This window comes from Nipponia nippon, unplaced genomic scaffold (genome assembly GCF_047370975.1).
Source record: "Nipponia nippon isolate SJK-2023a ecotype South Korea unplaced genomic scaffold, ASM4737097v1 scaffold_2, whole genome shotgun sequence".
Lineage (NCBI taxonomy): Eukaryota > Metazoa > Chordata > Aves > Pelecaniformes > Threskiornithidae > Nipponia > Nipponia nippon.
The window spans coordinates 45,261,607-45,279,652 of NW_028262336.1; the positions used below are offsets into that span (position 1 = coordinate 45,261,607).

At 41.7% G+C, this 18,046-nt stretch overlaps 1 protein-coding gene across 1 annotated transcript in view; it reads right to left on the reverse strand.

Moving 5' to 3' along the window:
• PHEX (phosphate regulating endopeptidase X-linked) overlaps positions 1-18,046 on the reverse strand; it is a 114,171-nt gene that overhangs the window by 70,594 nt on the left and 25,531 nt on the right. The window contains exons 6-10 of the mRNA XM_009476238.2: positions 16,021-16,089; positions 11,045-11,161; positions 7,220-7,303; positions 6,763-6,908; positions 80-173 (exon numbers count right to left, since the gene is read on the reverse strand). Coding sequence (XP_009474513.1) covers positions 80-173; positions 6,763-6,908; positions 7,220-7,303; positions 11,045-11,161; positions 16,021-16,089 — 510 coding nt within the window. The remainder of the gene's footprint in view (positions 1-79; positions 174-6,762; positions 6,909-7,219; positions 7,304-11,044; positions 11,162-16,020; positions 16,090-18,046) is intronic.

Sequence of the window (18,046 nt, forward strand, 5' to 3'; positions counted from 1 at the left end):
AAAGGTATAAGCAACTCTAAGGGAAACCAATAGTATCAACATTAGTACCATTGTAAATGCTATAAAAACTCTAACTTACCCGAGAAAATTCCAGCCACCGATACTGAAAACGTCTACTGAGGTTAAATAACCTTGAATAAACCATCCTCCACACCAGATAGTTGGCAAGAGTCCTGTTAAATCAGACATATTTTTATCAGACATCTAAATACATATGATGTACCACAAAACACTCACAGAAATATCTCTACAAACATTTCAACTGAATGGTAGAAATTTCACCTTGAAAATTAATGAGTGATGACCACATTGATACAGAGAAGAATCTGTATGATTGCAGCCAGTTAATACATAATTGCACCGTGATAACCATCTTCTAGGGGATATTTATAATAAGTCTATATCCTAGTATGTCATTGTTAGGTAAAGCTTTTTTCAAAAGGCAGTTTTCATTTTCCATAGAAGTGGCAAGGACTGTGTCATAATAATAGTTGCATGAAAGTTATATCCAGAGATAAGAAAATAACTGATTTTTCTTTTGTAAATCAAAGTGAATGTTATCTCTCCTCATTAGTAGGGCACATAAATTGCAACTATGAAACAGAATAGATAACAGTCCATCCCATATATACTGTCATTATCTCATATTTGCATCTTTCATTAGAAGTTATCAATATGGTTTTAAAAGTTCTTACTACCCACAGAGTTACTAAAGTATTACCACTCTTATTTTGCAGATGGATAATTGAAATAGCAAAAAAGAGAAGTCTCAGTGATGAGAATTTCATAAGAACTGAGGCTGAGAGATCCAGGATGAACTTATTTAAAATTCCCAGGGGACCTGACATCCATGCCCTTTTTCTAAAACTCCAAGCACTTGACTGGAGAATTTATCTAGTCTAGATTGAGTTCTCTCCATACTCAGCAGTGGCTGTATGAGGTAAAGGTGCATTGTAAAATACACAATTCAACTTCAAACAGTCTCAAAACAAGTCCAATAATGGCCTACACGTATTATTCTCATCTTGTCTTACACATGACATTTTTCAAGGGTAGTCATTGCTCTAAAGCTATGGATATCCAAATGTTGTTTGCTCTATACTAGGATATACATAACATTTTGGGCAGGCCATAGATTTTTCCATAGGGAGGAAAATTGTTCCTTTGCAACCAAAGATGCTATTATAGACCGTCTGAACAACTCCTCCATCTCTAAAAATCCCATTTCTGCAATATTCTCTTGCCATAGGTGTAGAGCAGTGTAAATGTTGTTACGGTGTCACTCCATTAGCTTCGTTCAAGGACACATCCCATACTGTCCCCTCCTCTGAATCATAACAGGTTATAAACACACTTTGTGGGCGTGTTGTCTTCACAGCAGCATTCGCCTGAGCCATAACTTGAGTTTTGCCTCTAACCAAGCTCCAGTTCACCCACACAAAGCCTCCAGCTCAAGATATGTTGTTTGCTGGAAGCTTACACTCTTGGTCATTCAGATGGGGAGGTCATAAAGAGCTGAGAACGGAGAGGTTTAAGGCAAGTAGAGCTACATATTGTCTGTCAGTGACTGAGCACACGATAACCCAGTGAATCCAGCAGTGTGCACACATCCATGTGGGACACTACACCAAGAGCAGATGAGAGGCTGTGCAGTCTCTGTGGGCTGGCTGAGATGTACACTGGGGACCAGTGTGGTCAGTGGCCAGGGAAGGCAGGGGCTCTGCAGTGCCGCTGGATTTGGCTGTCCCTGCAGGCTGCTCCGGCTGAACTGAAGCTAGCGCAAGTGTGCATACTCACGTGAACCTGCACAGCAGTTGTGCATCCGTGACAGCCTGGGCAAAGCCTGTTTTACTCATCAGTTAAGTCTGCATATACTTATAGGTCAGAAGTGTGGTCAACTCATTTCACACAGGAAAACTTGAGGGTGCAGTCTCAAGCTGTCACCTCAAAGGCATGATACTCACTAGTCTTTCTCGTCTTCTACAGGGGAGAAGAAAATTGCTGTGATTTATATGTCCTGCCTTTTATACTCCTCCTCATCTCTCACGCTGGGCATATTCCCTCTTTTAGCATACAGATATGTCATATAGTACACATAAATCCCCACAATAATCGTAAAACATATCTGAAAAAGCTTTTTAGCATGAATAATGCACATTTATAACACAGTACATGTTACAAAAGCTAAAACAGTTAGCTCTGCTTAGATGATCAAACCATTTTGAGATAATGCTTAGGGTCATTAAAAATTCATTCCAACCTATGAAATACCAGAAAGTATAAATTTTCCCCTTAACACATTTCCAACAATGTGGAATTACCTCACTCAATGGCAACTGAAGAACCCTAAAAGTGCTCAGCTCTCATTGGTTTTGTAAACAACTCGAACTCCACAAGCCTCACAACTATCTGCCTCAGGTATTTCAGCAGAGCTGGATAGCATCTCTACTCCTGCAGTAACTACTCTGTGGATCTAAAACAGTATGTATGCAAGTCCTACAGATTAAAAGGTTTAAAGATTTAATTTTGACCAAAAGTCTAGGTAAAAACCTCAGCTAAATAGACCAATATCATAAACCAATTATGTGTTACAATTTAGTACTTAATTGCTACAAAAAAATCAATTCTCCCTTCTGTGTGCTTCTTGTTCTCATCCAGTGGTGTTTGTCCTTACGTCTGAGTTGGGAAACCTCTGTCAAATTGGTAGTGACTGAAAGATTGAAATTTGTAAAGGATGAGTCTCAAAAAGGTGACTTATTCAAAGACACTAATATCAATGGGAACATAAAAACTTTTCTATCAGGCATAAGTAATGAAGGCAGCTGTCAGTTTCAGGAAACATCCCACAATTAATTGAGGTTTGTTTTAATTTGGGAAGGAAAAGAAGGCTGACATGTCCTAAAGCCAAGCTGCCTGATGAGCTTTAATAGTTCCTGATTGTAATCACACTAGAATCCACTGATGCATACGTGCATAAAACAGGAAGGTTTCGCTTCAAAGCCCAGAGGTATGTTTATTTGCTGGGGGGAGAGGAGGGCAATGGGGGGAAAGGTTGAGGGGTTTTGTTGTTGTTTGCTTGAGGGGCGGTGTTCTTTGTTTTTCAAAACAAAACAAAATCATATTTTATCTGAATTTGTTTACTTATTTTGGGGATGAACATTTTACCTTTTTGGCTAACTATACAAATTTAAAATCAATTGGTCATCTCCATTTGGTTTAAAAACTGACACTTTTTGGTTAAGAAATGCCTCCAGTGCATATCTTGGGGTGATTTTCACCCCAGTTTCACAAATAAGTTCACTGAGGCTCAGAGAAGTTAACCTCTTCACATGGAGCAAAATCCAACACACAAATAAAACATACAAATCCTCTCTGCTCTTTTGATGAGACCAGGGCATTTGTTGTTGTAACCTTTCAGAAGAGTACAGTACATAGTCCCTTATTTTAACTTCAAAATGACTGTTACAGAAAGAAGCGTAGGTTCGCTCTTAACCAATATGACCGTTATTGTGACACGCACTCCCAAAGGAAGTGGTAGAGAGCTTTTTTGCTGGGACAGTTAAAATTATACCGGTGCTTATGAATGTGTACTAAAGAACTCTCTACCCTGTCTGGGAGCAAAGTAGGTTGCTCATGTAAAATTCTGTGAGTTTGTAATATTTTAATCAACAGAAACAGTGCCAATTAAAGAGGATAGATTTAATATGAGATAGATGGACAAATTAATTGACATTTTAAGAAAAAGATCCCTTTGACAAATTTTGAGATCTGTTTGAAAACTGTATTCAGAATTGTCATGAATCAAATTATAAGTACTGAAAAACTTTTGCCTCTATTGCTAGAGGCACTAGTTCAAGTCAAATTATTGTAGCTTCTCTCTCTAATTTTTCAGAGGCAGGCTGAGATCAGAAAGGAGATCTAGTGCTCCCATCCCTTTCTAAAGAAAATTCCTTTTATGCTGCAGGAATTACAGAGTACTTCTCTATTAATTGTCCCGTACTGCAAAGATGGGGTAAGGTAACGCAAAGGAAAACAGATATTCATTCTGACATCTGTGAGAATGATAAAGCTGCTTCCTTCAACAGCTGCAAACATCTCCAACAAGGACACAATTTACCGTATCCTAGTTATGGCTCACACATAAAGCACCATCACAGAGGTAACAGGGAAGGGATATAAGGGGCTCCTAACTGGTGCCAGCACAGCCCCATCTCCCCCCTCACATGGCACAGCTGTAGTGGAGCTCTGCCATTATCTCATTTCTACCACAGCTACATCTATGTTTTCAACAGACACCTCTTCTTCCTGTAATAGATATAAACTCCATTAAAAATTAGTCGGTACACTAAAAAACTGAAGGAATCCCTGAAGACTTCTTACGAAGAGGCTGTGGCTGACTTCAGCACTGAACACCTGACATGACTTAGGCTAGCTAGCCCAGGGCTAATGGAAACTCTTGCAGGCTAGTTACTCAGTTTCTTGGGCAGCTTGCTACAGAGCGCCATGCTCCTGGGCTAGACTCACAGCAGTGCCCTGGCTTGGGAATTTCAGACACACCTCCAAACCACACCACTGCACATATTTCAAGCTCCACACAGTAACTTGATTATATGCAGCAGGGTTGTCAAGTAAATAACAGCCTTATTCTGCTAAATTCACGCTACACCCTGCCAATGTGCTATTTTCTAGTAACATTGCCATGTGAATGATTTCACAGTTCAAGATTGTTCAGCGGGTTCTCCAAGGGAGCAGTTTTTAATATGATGATTGTGAGTCCATATGACCTGTCACCTCCATCACCGAGAACTGCTTCTGCAGCCAGACTTAATTTTCACTCCATTCTTCCCTCCACCTGGAATAAACTTCACAGAGTACTTTGCCAGATCACTGGGGCATGAACCATCTTTTTGTGCTGTTTTGAATAGTACCCATGCTCATCTGGGAAGGGGACACCCAAGGCATTGGAATAAAAGTATAATTTAGGGATAGAAGGTTTGTAAATGGAAAGAATATGAACTTGGTGAAAGTACCTGCTTCTCCTAATGATACTGCATCTCCTGAAACGATAAGTTAATTTGTGTTCTAATCACTGAAGGAAATCTATAATTTTGGAATGCTTTTCTAGGAATTTGATTGGCCTAGATATTTACTGTAACAAACCAAATTCATGTTGTTTGCATTAACTTAACCTTTAAAATATCATATGGAGAATGACAAATGAGATTACCTAAAAGAAAATATCCTTGTTAAGGCTTTCAGAGTTCACTCTACAGGTAAATTTTAAGACCTCATTGTTAGGAGTTCCCATTAAGATGATCTAATTTTCTCAGGTCAGATAACAAGGTTACTTCTGGAGCAGACTGTGACGTTTTAAGTAATGAACATTATCATCTAATAGATAAACATGATCTTTGTTGTCATGCAGTAACTGTTTGGATGGATTTTACGTACAAGAATTTGAAGTCTGCTTGGGTTGAGTTTAGCACTATTTGCCATTTCTAACATTGTATGATGCAAATTTCTTAGGGTAAGACTGAGCAGAAAATGCCTAAACCATTATCAGCTATAAGATATGCAGCGTGAATATACTGGTAATCAGACACTGCTTTTGCCCACCCCCCCGACCTGTGGGAGTCAGGAAGCAGGTCTCAAGCTTTGCTGAAGATGGGCGTTTCCATTCGTTCTGGTCATTACTCCAGCCTCCCTCTGCCATGACACACAGACTGGCTTAACTTCTCTTGAATACTCAGATTTTCCCTGAATAAGACCCCAATGGAAAAAGTCTCCAGGTATTTACTCTGTAGTTACAGAATATATTTGTGTGTAAGTGTATTTGTACACAGGGAATAACTAATTCTCTGTTGTCTTGCTACATGTGCATCCTCTAAATTACCATTTTATCCCTACTGACGTAACTAACCTTGAGATACAAAGCATGGACAGCCCAAACTATTTAGAAGACTTTCTTCAGTAGATTAAGATTGGTGGCACACTAATGATATTTGTTTGAATAAAGAAAGGAAGTTTGATGATCTGTAGGCAGATCAATCATTATTATTTTACTTATTGTTTGATCTGTGTGTTATTTTTACAGGTACTAGGAATTAATGTAAGCATTCTGCCACTGGAGACATAGAACAACAATATAAGAATAATGGTTCTGAATTAGTCTTTTTTTCTGAAATGTAAATTTAGTTGTCATACTGTACAATCAGCAAAGAATGTTTTTTTGGAGACAGCAACCTAACAATTTTTTTTTTTTTTTAAAGTTCAGCACCACACCTCAGCAGAGAGCAAATTATCACAGAAATCACTTAGACGTCATCAATACTGATGTTTCAAAATGGATGTCATCTTCACGTACGCTTCTTCATCACACTGTTCAAAGCTGTCTTGCTTCCCTGTGCAAAGCACATCTACTACATTTAATCTGAGCCACCTGCATTTTACAACTATGTTCTACAGGTGTAAATGATTTCACAAGATACAAGACCCTATACAAGTAAGAGATGCTGAATCCAGCTGGAAAGAGCAGCATTACTGCAACCTGTGTTTTCTGTAAAAGAAGAAAGGTGTTGAAACTTCAAATTCTCCTGCTACACACAAGTTAATATCTATATCCTCATTCAGACAAAACCAAACAGACCTTTTGCCTAGAGATTTGATTCCAAAAACATCTGAAGCACCTGAAAAAAAAACAGGAAAAGCCCAGCATTTGATGTCCCCTCAGAAGTGTGGGTGAAACCATCATAAGATCCTTACTTTTTCCTTTCATTTTCTAGTATCCTGAATAAATCTTTGAAGTACTGGGGAACACGGACAATCACATTTTCTGAAGGACCTATATCTTTGAGCTCAGGATAGAGTCTGGTGTCAATCACCTTCTTGATGTACCCCAGCCAGTCAAACTGCAATGACAAAGAGAAGGCTGGTTAAAGCAGATTATGAAGCGAGATGATTTATTAACTAAGTTGCACCTTTGAGACTAATAGTTTTAAAGCTTTACTTATTAAAAATGCAAAAAACTATTGCACTTTTTCATTACACATGTTTTCAAACCTCAGTAAAATCATAACTGTATTTAAAAGAACATGTATTGTAATTGAGTACACACATTCCTAATGTTATTCCTTTAACATGCTGCTCTGCACGCTAAAGGCAATTTTAATTATACAGGTCAGATGTTAAAAAAATAATTTTGCAATTATCCCCAACAAACCTGTGGAATCATGGCACTAAGCTCTGATATGTTCATTTTATTGTACATCACCTCACTTGTTCGATTTTCATATGGAATCATGATCTGGGGGAAAAAAAAAAACAAACAAGCAAACATCAAAACAAGGATTATCTTGCAGGGACCTACTCTTACATCATTACTGTCCATCATAATCCCAGTGCAGAAATATCTCACCACCTGTTTTCCAAGCATTCCTGGCATTAACTTCCCTTTCTGAGGATGGCATTTAACTAGGAGAAACGGAACACAGTTCATTGTCAGTTTAACTCATTATTGGGGAATTTAATGAGCTGCATGTCTTCTCTGAACATATTAGACCAATTTTAGCTCTGATTATACTAAGGAAATGCATGTTGATTCATAAGAGAGAAAAGCACACCTAGACCATTAATACTTATTCATCCCGTTATGTCAGGCAAAAGCCAGCTCCAAACTATATGGTTTAAAAGGTCAAATCTGAGATAGGTATGCTGGAAGCACATCTCATCTCTTGGATTTGAACATGTTCTTGCTATGGCCTGACTCCATCTGAGGGAAGAGCCAGATACACACAAGTTTCTCCTCATTTTATCCCGCCATCTTGATTTCCATAGCAGAAAACCTGGGTATATAGGCCAGACATGAATTAAAGCATTCTCCAACCAGGCCTCTCATCTGGGTGACCAGAGGAGCCAGACCTCGGGATCCTCTGTAGTGTCAAGGTCCATAGACATAGCAAAAGAAATCCTAAATATAAAGCAAGTCCTTTTATAACTGACAAGGGACATTCAGATTCCAAGATGGCAGTATAGTTCATAATAGAAAAACAAACCAAGTACAAGATATGGCTCAAAATTTTCACAGTGTTCAAGTGAAACAAGAATTCCCAACGGCAATTCCAGCCCCACTGTAAGGTAAATCCTATACAACAGGCTGTACACTGTGCAGTTCAAAGAGGACAGAGATTGATGCCAGACTAACCAGACAGCTGGCAGTTCTCCAACCAAAATTCTCTAGTGTCTGCAGTTTTATTATTGCTCAAGCCACACAGGAAAAAAAATTACTTTCTTCTCCCTGTCTGAAAATTTCATTTATCTGACAAATCTTTAAACTCTTCTTGAACCCACTTGCTCCCTTCCTCTAAAAACTTTCTCTCTTCCTCCAGTAATTCAAACATAATTGAAATCTTCCTAGTACACAAAAAACTCTCTTGAAGCATGCCACTCCTTCCTATATCCAAAGTATTCTCCCTTTACTCTTGCTGTCTCTTCCTGAGCACTCAAGTTTTCCACTATATACGTTCACTTAAAAAGAACGCAGAGGAACACAGGATACAATAAAAGCCTAAGTAACAAAAAAGACTATCTGCTTTGAAATCACAATAAGATGTTTATATAAACCATTGTGCTTGTTAGGGATTATGCAACAATCCATATCCCTGGACTAATGCCTAATATCTGGATATATTTTAGGAGGATTGTTCATACTAAAGGGAAATTAGGTAACCATGAGCAAGTATGGCTTGTTGCATAATGGTATGCATTACTGATCCTGAAGGCTGTTACATGATCCATGTCATCGTATATGGCAACTTCACCTGTATACTTTGTGGATTAAAGCTCTGTAAGACATTTGTTAAGTAAAGCATTAGAGTGACCAGAGGTAGCGATGCATCTTCTTGTCACATCACCAACAAACAGAAGAAACATTTTCTGGTTTTCAAGTTTACTGGGTCACAATGAAGTATCTGCTCATTAGTTCATCCACACTAGGTAATTGAAGCTGAATATTGGGCTTTATTTAGAGGTTTGACAAAATTTCATCTCTTTCAGGAGAGAGATGGAAACACTGATTTACTACTATTGTGGATGGCCCTCAGTTCTGCATACACACACCATTAAGAAGTATCACTGCCTTTCCTCCTGTGGACTGCAACAGCAGAACCCAGTGAAAAGTCATCTGCTGCATCACCTGTCCTGTGCAACAGACTTCTCTGTTAACAGGAGACCCAGCATTTCACAGGGGATAACTTCTTTCTTTGGTGATATGAAGAAATACTCAGCTCAGCTGGCAGTTCTGCAAATTAGTGTCAAGTTTGTAGCTGTAACTTTTGCTAGTTTCCCAACATTGGAGGCTAACTCTTCCCTCTAGCTTTAGAAGTGGGAACGATAGTGGACTTGCAGCTCCCAGGAGCAGAATTCCTGCAGTAGCCATACTGAAACAAGGAGACAGGGAAGCAGAAATGCTCCTTCACCCTGCAATAGTCCTAATGCATAAATTAAACTCCACAAAGGGGCAAAAATGTTGCCAAGTAAATCAGTCTGAACTGAGCACCAGATTTAAATCTGCTTAGCTTTAGTAAATTCTGTTGGTCCCCTAAATTAAAACTCGGAGTTTCTCATCCCCTCTCCCAGTGTGCCCCATGAAAGCAGCTCAGGAACTAACTGTGGTGCTACTGTAACCACTGCCCTCTCACTACCAAGTGCAAATATCCCACCTCAGTCTTGCACTGCTTTTAGACTGTTCCTCAGAGAATTAGCCCAGTCTGATGATTGATTACATAGCAATATATTCACAACATAGCTGCACAGCAGGGACTCAAATTCTGCCCAACTTCTTCAGGACTGCCTCCCAAGGGACACTGTCAACCAGGCTCCTAAACAGGCCAAAGTCTGCCCTCCGGAAGCCCAAGGTGGCAGTTCTGCTAATCCCCCTCCTTACTTCCCCAAGAATCAAAAACTCTTCTCATTTCGTGATTGCTATGCCCAAGAGGGCCTCCAGCTGTCACATCACCCACAAGTCCTTCTCTGTTCACGAACAACAGGTCCAGCGAGGCACCTTCCCTAGTTGGCTCCCTCACCAGCTGTGTCAGGAAGGTATCTTCCACACATGCCAGGAACCTCCTGGACTGTTTCATCTCTGCTATATTGCATTTCCAACAGACATCTGGTAAGTTGAAGTCCCCCACGAGAACAAGGGCTAGCGATTGTGAGACTTGTCCCAGCTGCTTCTAGAATATTTCATTTGCCTCTTCATCCTGGTTGGATGGTCTATAACAGACTCTCACCATGATATCTGCCTTGTTGGCCTTCCCCCTGATTCTTACCCATAAGCACTCAACCCTATCGTCACCGTCATCAAGCTCTAGACAACGAAAACACTCCCTAACATACAGGGCTACCCCACTGCCTCTCCTTCCTTGCCTATCCCTTCTGAAGAGTTTATAGCCATCCACTGCAGCACTCCAGTTCTGTGAGTGACCCCACCATGTTTCCATGATGGCAACTATATCCTAGTTTTCCAGACGCACAATGGCTTCCAGTGCATTGGTGTAGATGCACTTCAGTTGGGCTATTGATCCCATCACGTTTTTGGGGGGACAAGACCTAATTCCTACATGACTGTTCTCAGGAGCTTCCGTGGTTTCTAACACATCCATAACCCTTGCATCTTTGCTGCCACATGGATCTCCATCCCCTACCTCCGCTGAGACGGCAGACCGAAGGACTTCACTAGTACACCATCCCTCAAACATTGGCATGCCACCCCCCGGCTTATCTCTAGCAAGCCTGTTGACATATTAACAGTTTAAAGGACCAAGAGTATTTGGTTAAGGTTTTTCTCCCCTGAGAATAAAATAATCAGTTTAACAATTAACTAAGGGAGGAATATTGTTCATCTTTTCTTCATCAGGTTCTGCTCCTTTCCTTCTACTTCTGAAAACCGCTGTTGCTAAGGGCTGTTGATGTAATGGCTTTCCATTTTGAAAAAGGACTGCATATTTTTTTGTAAAAGCTAGCTTCAGTCCCGCATTAGATTACCAACCTCAGCTATTTTAACTTCCAGTCTTAGAACTGACTTCATATCAGATTCAGCTCGTGAAGCATTTGCACCCAGAAGCACTGCTGTATCAACCATGAACTGCAAAAAGGCATCTCGGTACTGTAAAGAAACAGAAAGAATGAAATGACCACTGGATTTGCTCTGTAGCAGTAGACCAGAAATGTCCAGCTATAGGAAGGAGTATAATATTTTGTACTTTCATGCCCTAGCAACCAAAGTTGTGCTTTCCTTACCTTGAATGCCTGCTGTCATCAAGGAAAAAGGGAGAAATAACACTGTAAACGTATTGTGCATGACAGAAAGGGATACCTAATGTGGTTCGCAGAGTATAAGTCACAGGAAATGCAAATGACGCTTCTGGATTAGACTGACAACAGACAACACTTACAGCTCTTACAATGGAATTAGACAACGTGTATGAGCGTACACCAATATTTTATGCCAACTCATATAGTAATCAGTGTAGGACTGAAATATACAAGTGCAAGCTTAGTGGCTGAGAAGATAGAGAGATAAAGGGATGCTCCACTGAGCGCTCTCCTCTATTTCTGCCTCAGCACTGCAACACACGTAACTGCTACAGTGCTCTGCTCTCCCCAGGCTGTCCTCATAAAGCACATTTTAGTCGCAGTGTGTATACGCAAATGTTAGCAAAATACACTGTATGTAATGATACTGTAGTGATTTCTGTGCTACCTCCCCCCCAGCATAATCTTTCAGAGATTTTGGAGGGATCAGATTGCTCCTTATCAACTCCTGCCAGCCCACAGTCCAACAAAAGCAAACCCAATGGCATCATCTAGTCTGATAGATGTGGCTAAAAAACTTACTAACCTCTCAGGGAACTCCAAAGGGAAGCAAAACTGTAAAAACTTAATCAGTAGCAATAACTTGTCCCCTATGGTAACCCAAGCGTTTGTTTTCTTTGAGCTTTGGGCTGCATGTGCTGGATACTGCCCACAGGCCTTCATCAAGCGAGGGGGGGAAATGGTGCTGCCGTTGTAAATATTGATACATTAAAGCCTTTGATAAACATCATTGGTTCACAACTGCTGTCCATAGAAAAGCAGCAAGAAACTAAGCTACAGCAGAGAAATGATAAAGCAGGGTCAGGGGAAGAGGAAATGAATGCTTGAAATCTATTGAGGAACTCTGTTCCCTTCATTGAATTCAGGTTAACTTGATGATAATAACCTGCAGTGGCTCTTGAAATGTGCTCAGCCTTCTGGCCTAATTAAGCCCAAGAGGCAGGCCCGGAGGGCAGCTCACCGAGGCAGCCTGCAGACACAGCAGCTTCTGGGCTCCACTTCATTGATATGTTCTTGAGCTTCTGGACACTTTGTCCACGATCTGGGAACTCCTGTGTGTCCCCCAAGGGACGTGAGGGCTCCTGCTGCCACCAGGTCAGGTAAAAGCTAAGGTGAGGGTAGCTCCAGCAGCTGCTAACTCTGGCAGCTGTGCTTGATCAAAGGGCGCCCACAGCCTTTCTTCTGGCTGACTCTTGATCAGGGAAGGCTGAGCACCCTTCAAGGCCGTGCCAGAGAGAGGCCTACATGAGAGCCAGGCCCAGAGCACAGCTCCCAGAGGCTGCCAACAGATGCAGCAGTTCACAAAGAAAAGGCCACCAAACTTTGTCTGGCGTACCCCTCCTCAGATATGGTGGTTACACACCGCAGGACATGATCCCTAGGGACCGCTGGTGTAACTGTCTCTTTGCTATTGGATATTTGGACCCAGATGGTGCTTCACAAGGAAGGATGCAGCTCTGCCAGTCTCAGGCTGCAGGGAGTGCCTGAGGCCTCTCGCTAAGGCTGGGGCACGTGGTCTTCTAGCATGCAGGAGGTGTGCAGCTGCTGAGGAGTTGTGCTGCCGAGTGAAAGAGCTGTGAGAGGACAGCAGATCACACAGCCTCAGAGGAGATGAGAAAGATGAACCAGACCTCCCCCAAGACCCTGCAGCTTCAAAGGCCTGGACCTTCAGCTGCAACAGAAGAGCAGGAGGAGCCTGTGCCTATGAAGCTGGAAAGTGGAAACTCCCATCACAATGAAGGCTGGAAGTCCAGCGCTCCTGTGGCTGATGAGGACGCAGGAGCGCTATCAGTTGGAGTGCTGTGGCTGAGCCTGAGCCCCGCAGGACCACCAGAAGAAAGAAGCAAGCGACAGTGTAAGAGACTCACTGCTGTAGGGGATGGAGACCCCCATCTGCCAACCTTATTTGTCACCTAGGGAGGTTTGCTGTTTGCTCAGGGTCTCGCATTCAGGATGTTGTGAAGAAGCTACCAAGGTTTATCCAGCCCTCTGACTACAATTCCCTGCTGCTCTTCCTGGTGGGCACCAATGCTATTGCCAGGGGTAACCTGGGAGGTATCAAGTATGACTACAGGGCTATGGGGACAGAGGTCAAGGGCATGGGGCCCAGGTGGTGTTCTCCTTGATTCTGCTGGCGAGGGGCAAGAGCCTGAGGAGGACATGACGGATCTTGCGGGTTAACATCTGGTTGGGCAGCTGGCATCAGCAGCAGAGATTTGGTTTCAATGATCATGGGACCCTCTTTGAGAGTTCACAGCTGCTTGGAAGAGACAGGATCCATTTGACTAAACAGGGCAGGAATATCTTCGCCAACAGGCTGGCCAATGTGGTAAGGAGAACTTTAAACTAGAAACAATGGGGGAGGGAGTGATTCCTCAAAAAACAACTAAGGCAGGTGCAGATAGGGTAAGCAAGCCAAGGACCCAGGCTGATGGGAAAAGAGGGGACATAATCAACAAAACTGAGCTGAAATGGAACCCCTTTGAGGGTAGGTATGTTTTCCTGTTTCCGGCTGGGATAGGGTTAATTTTCTTCCTAGTAGCTAGTATAGTGCTGTGTTTTGGATTTAGCATGAGAATAGTGTTGATAACACACTGTTTTAGTTGTTGCTAAGTAGTGCTTACACTAGTCAAGGACTTTTCAGCTTCCCATGCCCTGCCAGGTGCACTAGAAGCTGGGAGGGGGCACAGCCAGGACAGCTGACCCAGACTGGCCAAAGGGCTATTCCACACCGTATGATGCCATGCTCAGTATATAAACTCGGGGGAGTTGGCTGGGGGCAGCAATCGCTGCTCAGGGATGGGCTGGGCATCGGTCAGTGGGTGGTGAGCAATTGCATTGTGCATCACTTTCTTTGTGTATTCTTTTATCATTATTACTTTTTTCTTCCTCTGCTGTCCTATTAAACTGTCTTTATCTTAACCTGCAGGTTTTACTTTTTTTTTTCCCGATTCTCTCCCCCATCCCACTGGGGAGAGGGAGGGGGAGCAAGTGGCCATGTGGTGCTTAGTTGCCAACTGGGGTTAAACCATGACATATGTAAAGAAAGAAGTGCCTGCAGGACAGCCTTATAAGGAAAGCTGAAGAATCAGCATGACTGTCCATTGGAAATGCTTTTACACTAATGCACACAGCATGGGGACCAAACAGGAGGAGTCAGAAGTCTGTGTGGAGTTACAGGGCTATGACCTCACTGGGATCATGGAAGCATAGTGGGATAACTTGCACAACTGGCGTGCTGCAGTGGATGGATACAGGATTTTTAGGAAGGACAGGCTGGGAAGGTGAGGAGGAGGAGTTGTCCTTTATGTGAGAGACCAGTGTGAATGCATGAAGCTCTACCTGAGCTCCTCCAAACTCAAGAAAGGTCCATTCTGTCAAGTAGAAAATCAAGCGAAGGTGGTAGGAGGCCTTCATGGGTGTACAAGGAGCTCTTAACTAAACTCAAACATAAGAAGGAAATCTATAAAAGGTGGAAGAACAGGCAGATGGCCCAGGAGTATAGAGCTGCTGACAAATCTTGCAGGGGTATGGTTAGGAAAGCCAAGGCCAACCTGAAGTTTAATCTGGCAAGGATGTGAAAATGAACAAGAAGAGTCTACAAGTACACAACAGCAAAAGGAAGACTAGGGAGAACATGGATCTGCTGCTAAATGGAGCAGGGTGACAAATGACACTGAAAAGGCCAAGACACTCAATGCCACCTTTGCTCCAGTATTTACTGGTAAGACTGGCTTTCAGGAATCCCAGGCCCCTGAGACCAGAGGGGAAGGCTGGAGCAAGAAGGGCCTCAGTGGAAGAGGACCAGATTAGGGAACAACGTGGATGTAAGTAAATCCAGGGAGTCTGATAGGTTTCACTCATGAGTGCTGAGGGAGTTGGCTTATACCATTGCAAGTCCACTCTGGATAATATCTGGAAGGTCATAGCTATTGGGAGAGGTTCCAAAAGGCTGGAAGAGACCAAGTATCGCCCCTATCTTCAAGGAATGCAAGACGGAAGATCCAGGGAACTACAAGCTGGTCAGCCTCATATCAGTCCCTGGGAAGGCGATGGAGAAAATCCTCCCGGAAATTATTTCCAAACACATGAAGAACAAGGTGATCAGGAGCAGTGAGCATGGATTTACGAAGGGGATTTCATACTTAACCAGCCTGATAACCTTCTACAATTACATTAAAATCTTGGTGGATGAGGGGAAAGCAGTTGTGGTTGTTCACCAAGCGAAAAAGTACAGGTTAGAGAAGTGCACAGTGAGGGGGATTGAAAATGAGCTGAGTGACCACGTCCAGAGGGTGGTGATCACCAGTGCAAAGTCCAGTTGGAAGCCAGTCACTAGTAGTATACTCCAGAGGTCAACCTGCTTGAGCAGAGGGGTTAGACAAGATGAACTCCAGATGCTCCTTCCAAGGGGGAAGAAAAGCAGGGGTCATCCTAAATCTTACGAAAATCTTCATTTGAGAAACTTTGCAAGAGTGTGGTAGTGGTGCTTGTAGTGATGGTGTTTTCCGATAGAAGATATCCTGGAAAACCCAAATCCAAACAAACCAGAACCCTTTCTCAGTTTGGAGCTCAACAAAACAAAAGCAACAATGAAAAAAAAACTGAGGGGAAAAATGGTTACTCTGATTTCCAGTTAATAATACTTACAGATTTGGCTTCTGTGGTGTTTTCCAGGTAATCCTCTCGAGATGCAAGAGAGAGGCTTGCTTGGTCAAGCTGTTAAAAATAACAAGAAGCAGCATTTAATAGGTAAATTCATCAGAATTCAAAGGTAGCCCTATAAGCAACCTTGGAAGAGTCCATGTTTTTCTCGCAATTATGATAGGTGTGCGTAAGTATCTAACGCATAACACACTGCACCAGCCTGAGTTCCACAGGATTTCAAAACAACAGAAAAATGCTATACTGTACTGACAGACATTACCTAAATCACACTACTGTGATCTGGGGAGCCTCAGATGCTCCCTGCAATATCTGAGCCACCTACTACAGCAAAGAATCACCTATGGGATTTATGTGTTTATGGCTCCATTAGTGAGTAGGTAATGCAATAGTACTGGGTCTACAGGATCAAACAGCTGGTGCTGATGACCGTTCATCCTATACATATTCTGGGGCACAAGAGTCAGCTTGAGACAAACACTAATCTTGTACATGGACCAAAGGCCCACTAGGTGCTGGAGCACGTTAGCTGCTGTGTATCCAGAAAGCATCGTTACTCTTCTTTGACTGAAATTGAGGTTACACTTTTGAGCTTCACTGAGTGCTGTACTTGGCTTTTTGAACAGAGGTACTGAAACAGCTGAGTACCAGCCACAGAAATGATTGCATGCACGCATGGGAAATTGTTATGCCTCCAGTACATTAGCTAAAGATGTCTGGTAGTTCCAGGTGGATCTTTGACTTTCACTTATCATTTTGATTTAAACATGGATCAAATTTGTTGGTCTACAGTCACCCTAATATTGGAATAAGGTACTCAAGGTAATTTCTAAACCAGTCCTGAAAGTTCATCGAGATCTGCACTTAGTCTTTTGAGTGAAATGACTACATGGGAGTATTTGCATATTGTTTCGAGTTCCTAACCAGGCAAAACTCACAGTGCAGCATATACCTTAAAATTACTACTGGAAACTGAGATTTCCCAAAACACTTCAACATAATGAGGTTAGGTTAGAGTATGGAAGCCGAAGCTGAAAACATAATCCAGCCAGCTTCCAAACTCTGAATAAGAGACTGATTGGAGCAGAAACAACAGTTCTGATGTTCTAAAATTGTTATTTTGATGCTGTATTTGTTTTTGAAAGATAAGTCTAGTGAAGAGAGACTGTATTTATTCATACGATTTCACATAAGTCTTTTTTAATCTAAATCCTACACCATTTATATTTCACATTTTCTACATTTATAAAAATGACCTAAATAAATACCACTTAGAATCTAAAATGAATGCATAAATGTTATCTTTTCCTCTACTGGCTGATGTTCTCAACCTTTAAAATATACCATAAACAAATAAAACAAATCATCCACTAAAAACAGAGTAGCTGCAACTACTGATCAGCAACTCTGATTCTTTAAAAAAAAAAAAAAAAAACAAAAACCAACAGTATCACCTTCTTTTTTTCAGCATATTGAAGCATAAAGAACATACTCTTATGCTTTGCATGTGTGTGTCCTGGTAATAGTTAACTTCAGATTATTTGGTCTATTTCAATTATGTGACTGTTGCATGAAAGGTTCATCCAAATTTTCCTGGCTTAAGAGTTAGATTTGACAACGCATTGAAACCAAGAAGGCAAAAATATGAGAAATAAACAAAAAAGTTATCCAACTTCTTCAGCCCTCAAGAAAAAAAGATCATGTTGAATGCTGAACAAAGTTTTATTTGGAGTTTCTACTTTTTTCTGATCCATTCATGATTTTGCAATGCTGAACAGAAAGAATTTTGCAATAAAGCTGTTTTCACAAGCAGATTGAAATACTCTGTGGTATATCTGCACCCCTGGGAATTTGTTAAAACACAGACAAAGTAGAATACTGGCTGATGCATTCTGCAGATCAAGTTCTTAATCAAATTAACAACAACAGAATACCCTACAGAATAATATGTTATTCATAGCATGTAGTGCTTCACTTATTTAGATACCTAATTCTTAGGTGCCACTAAGCA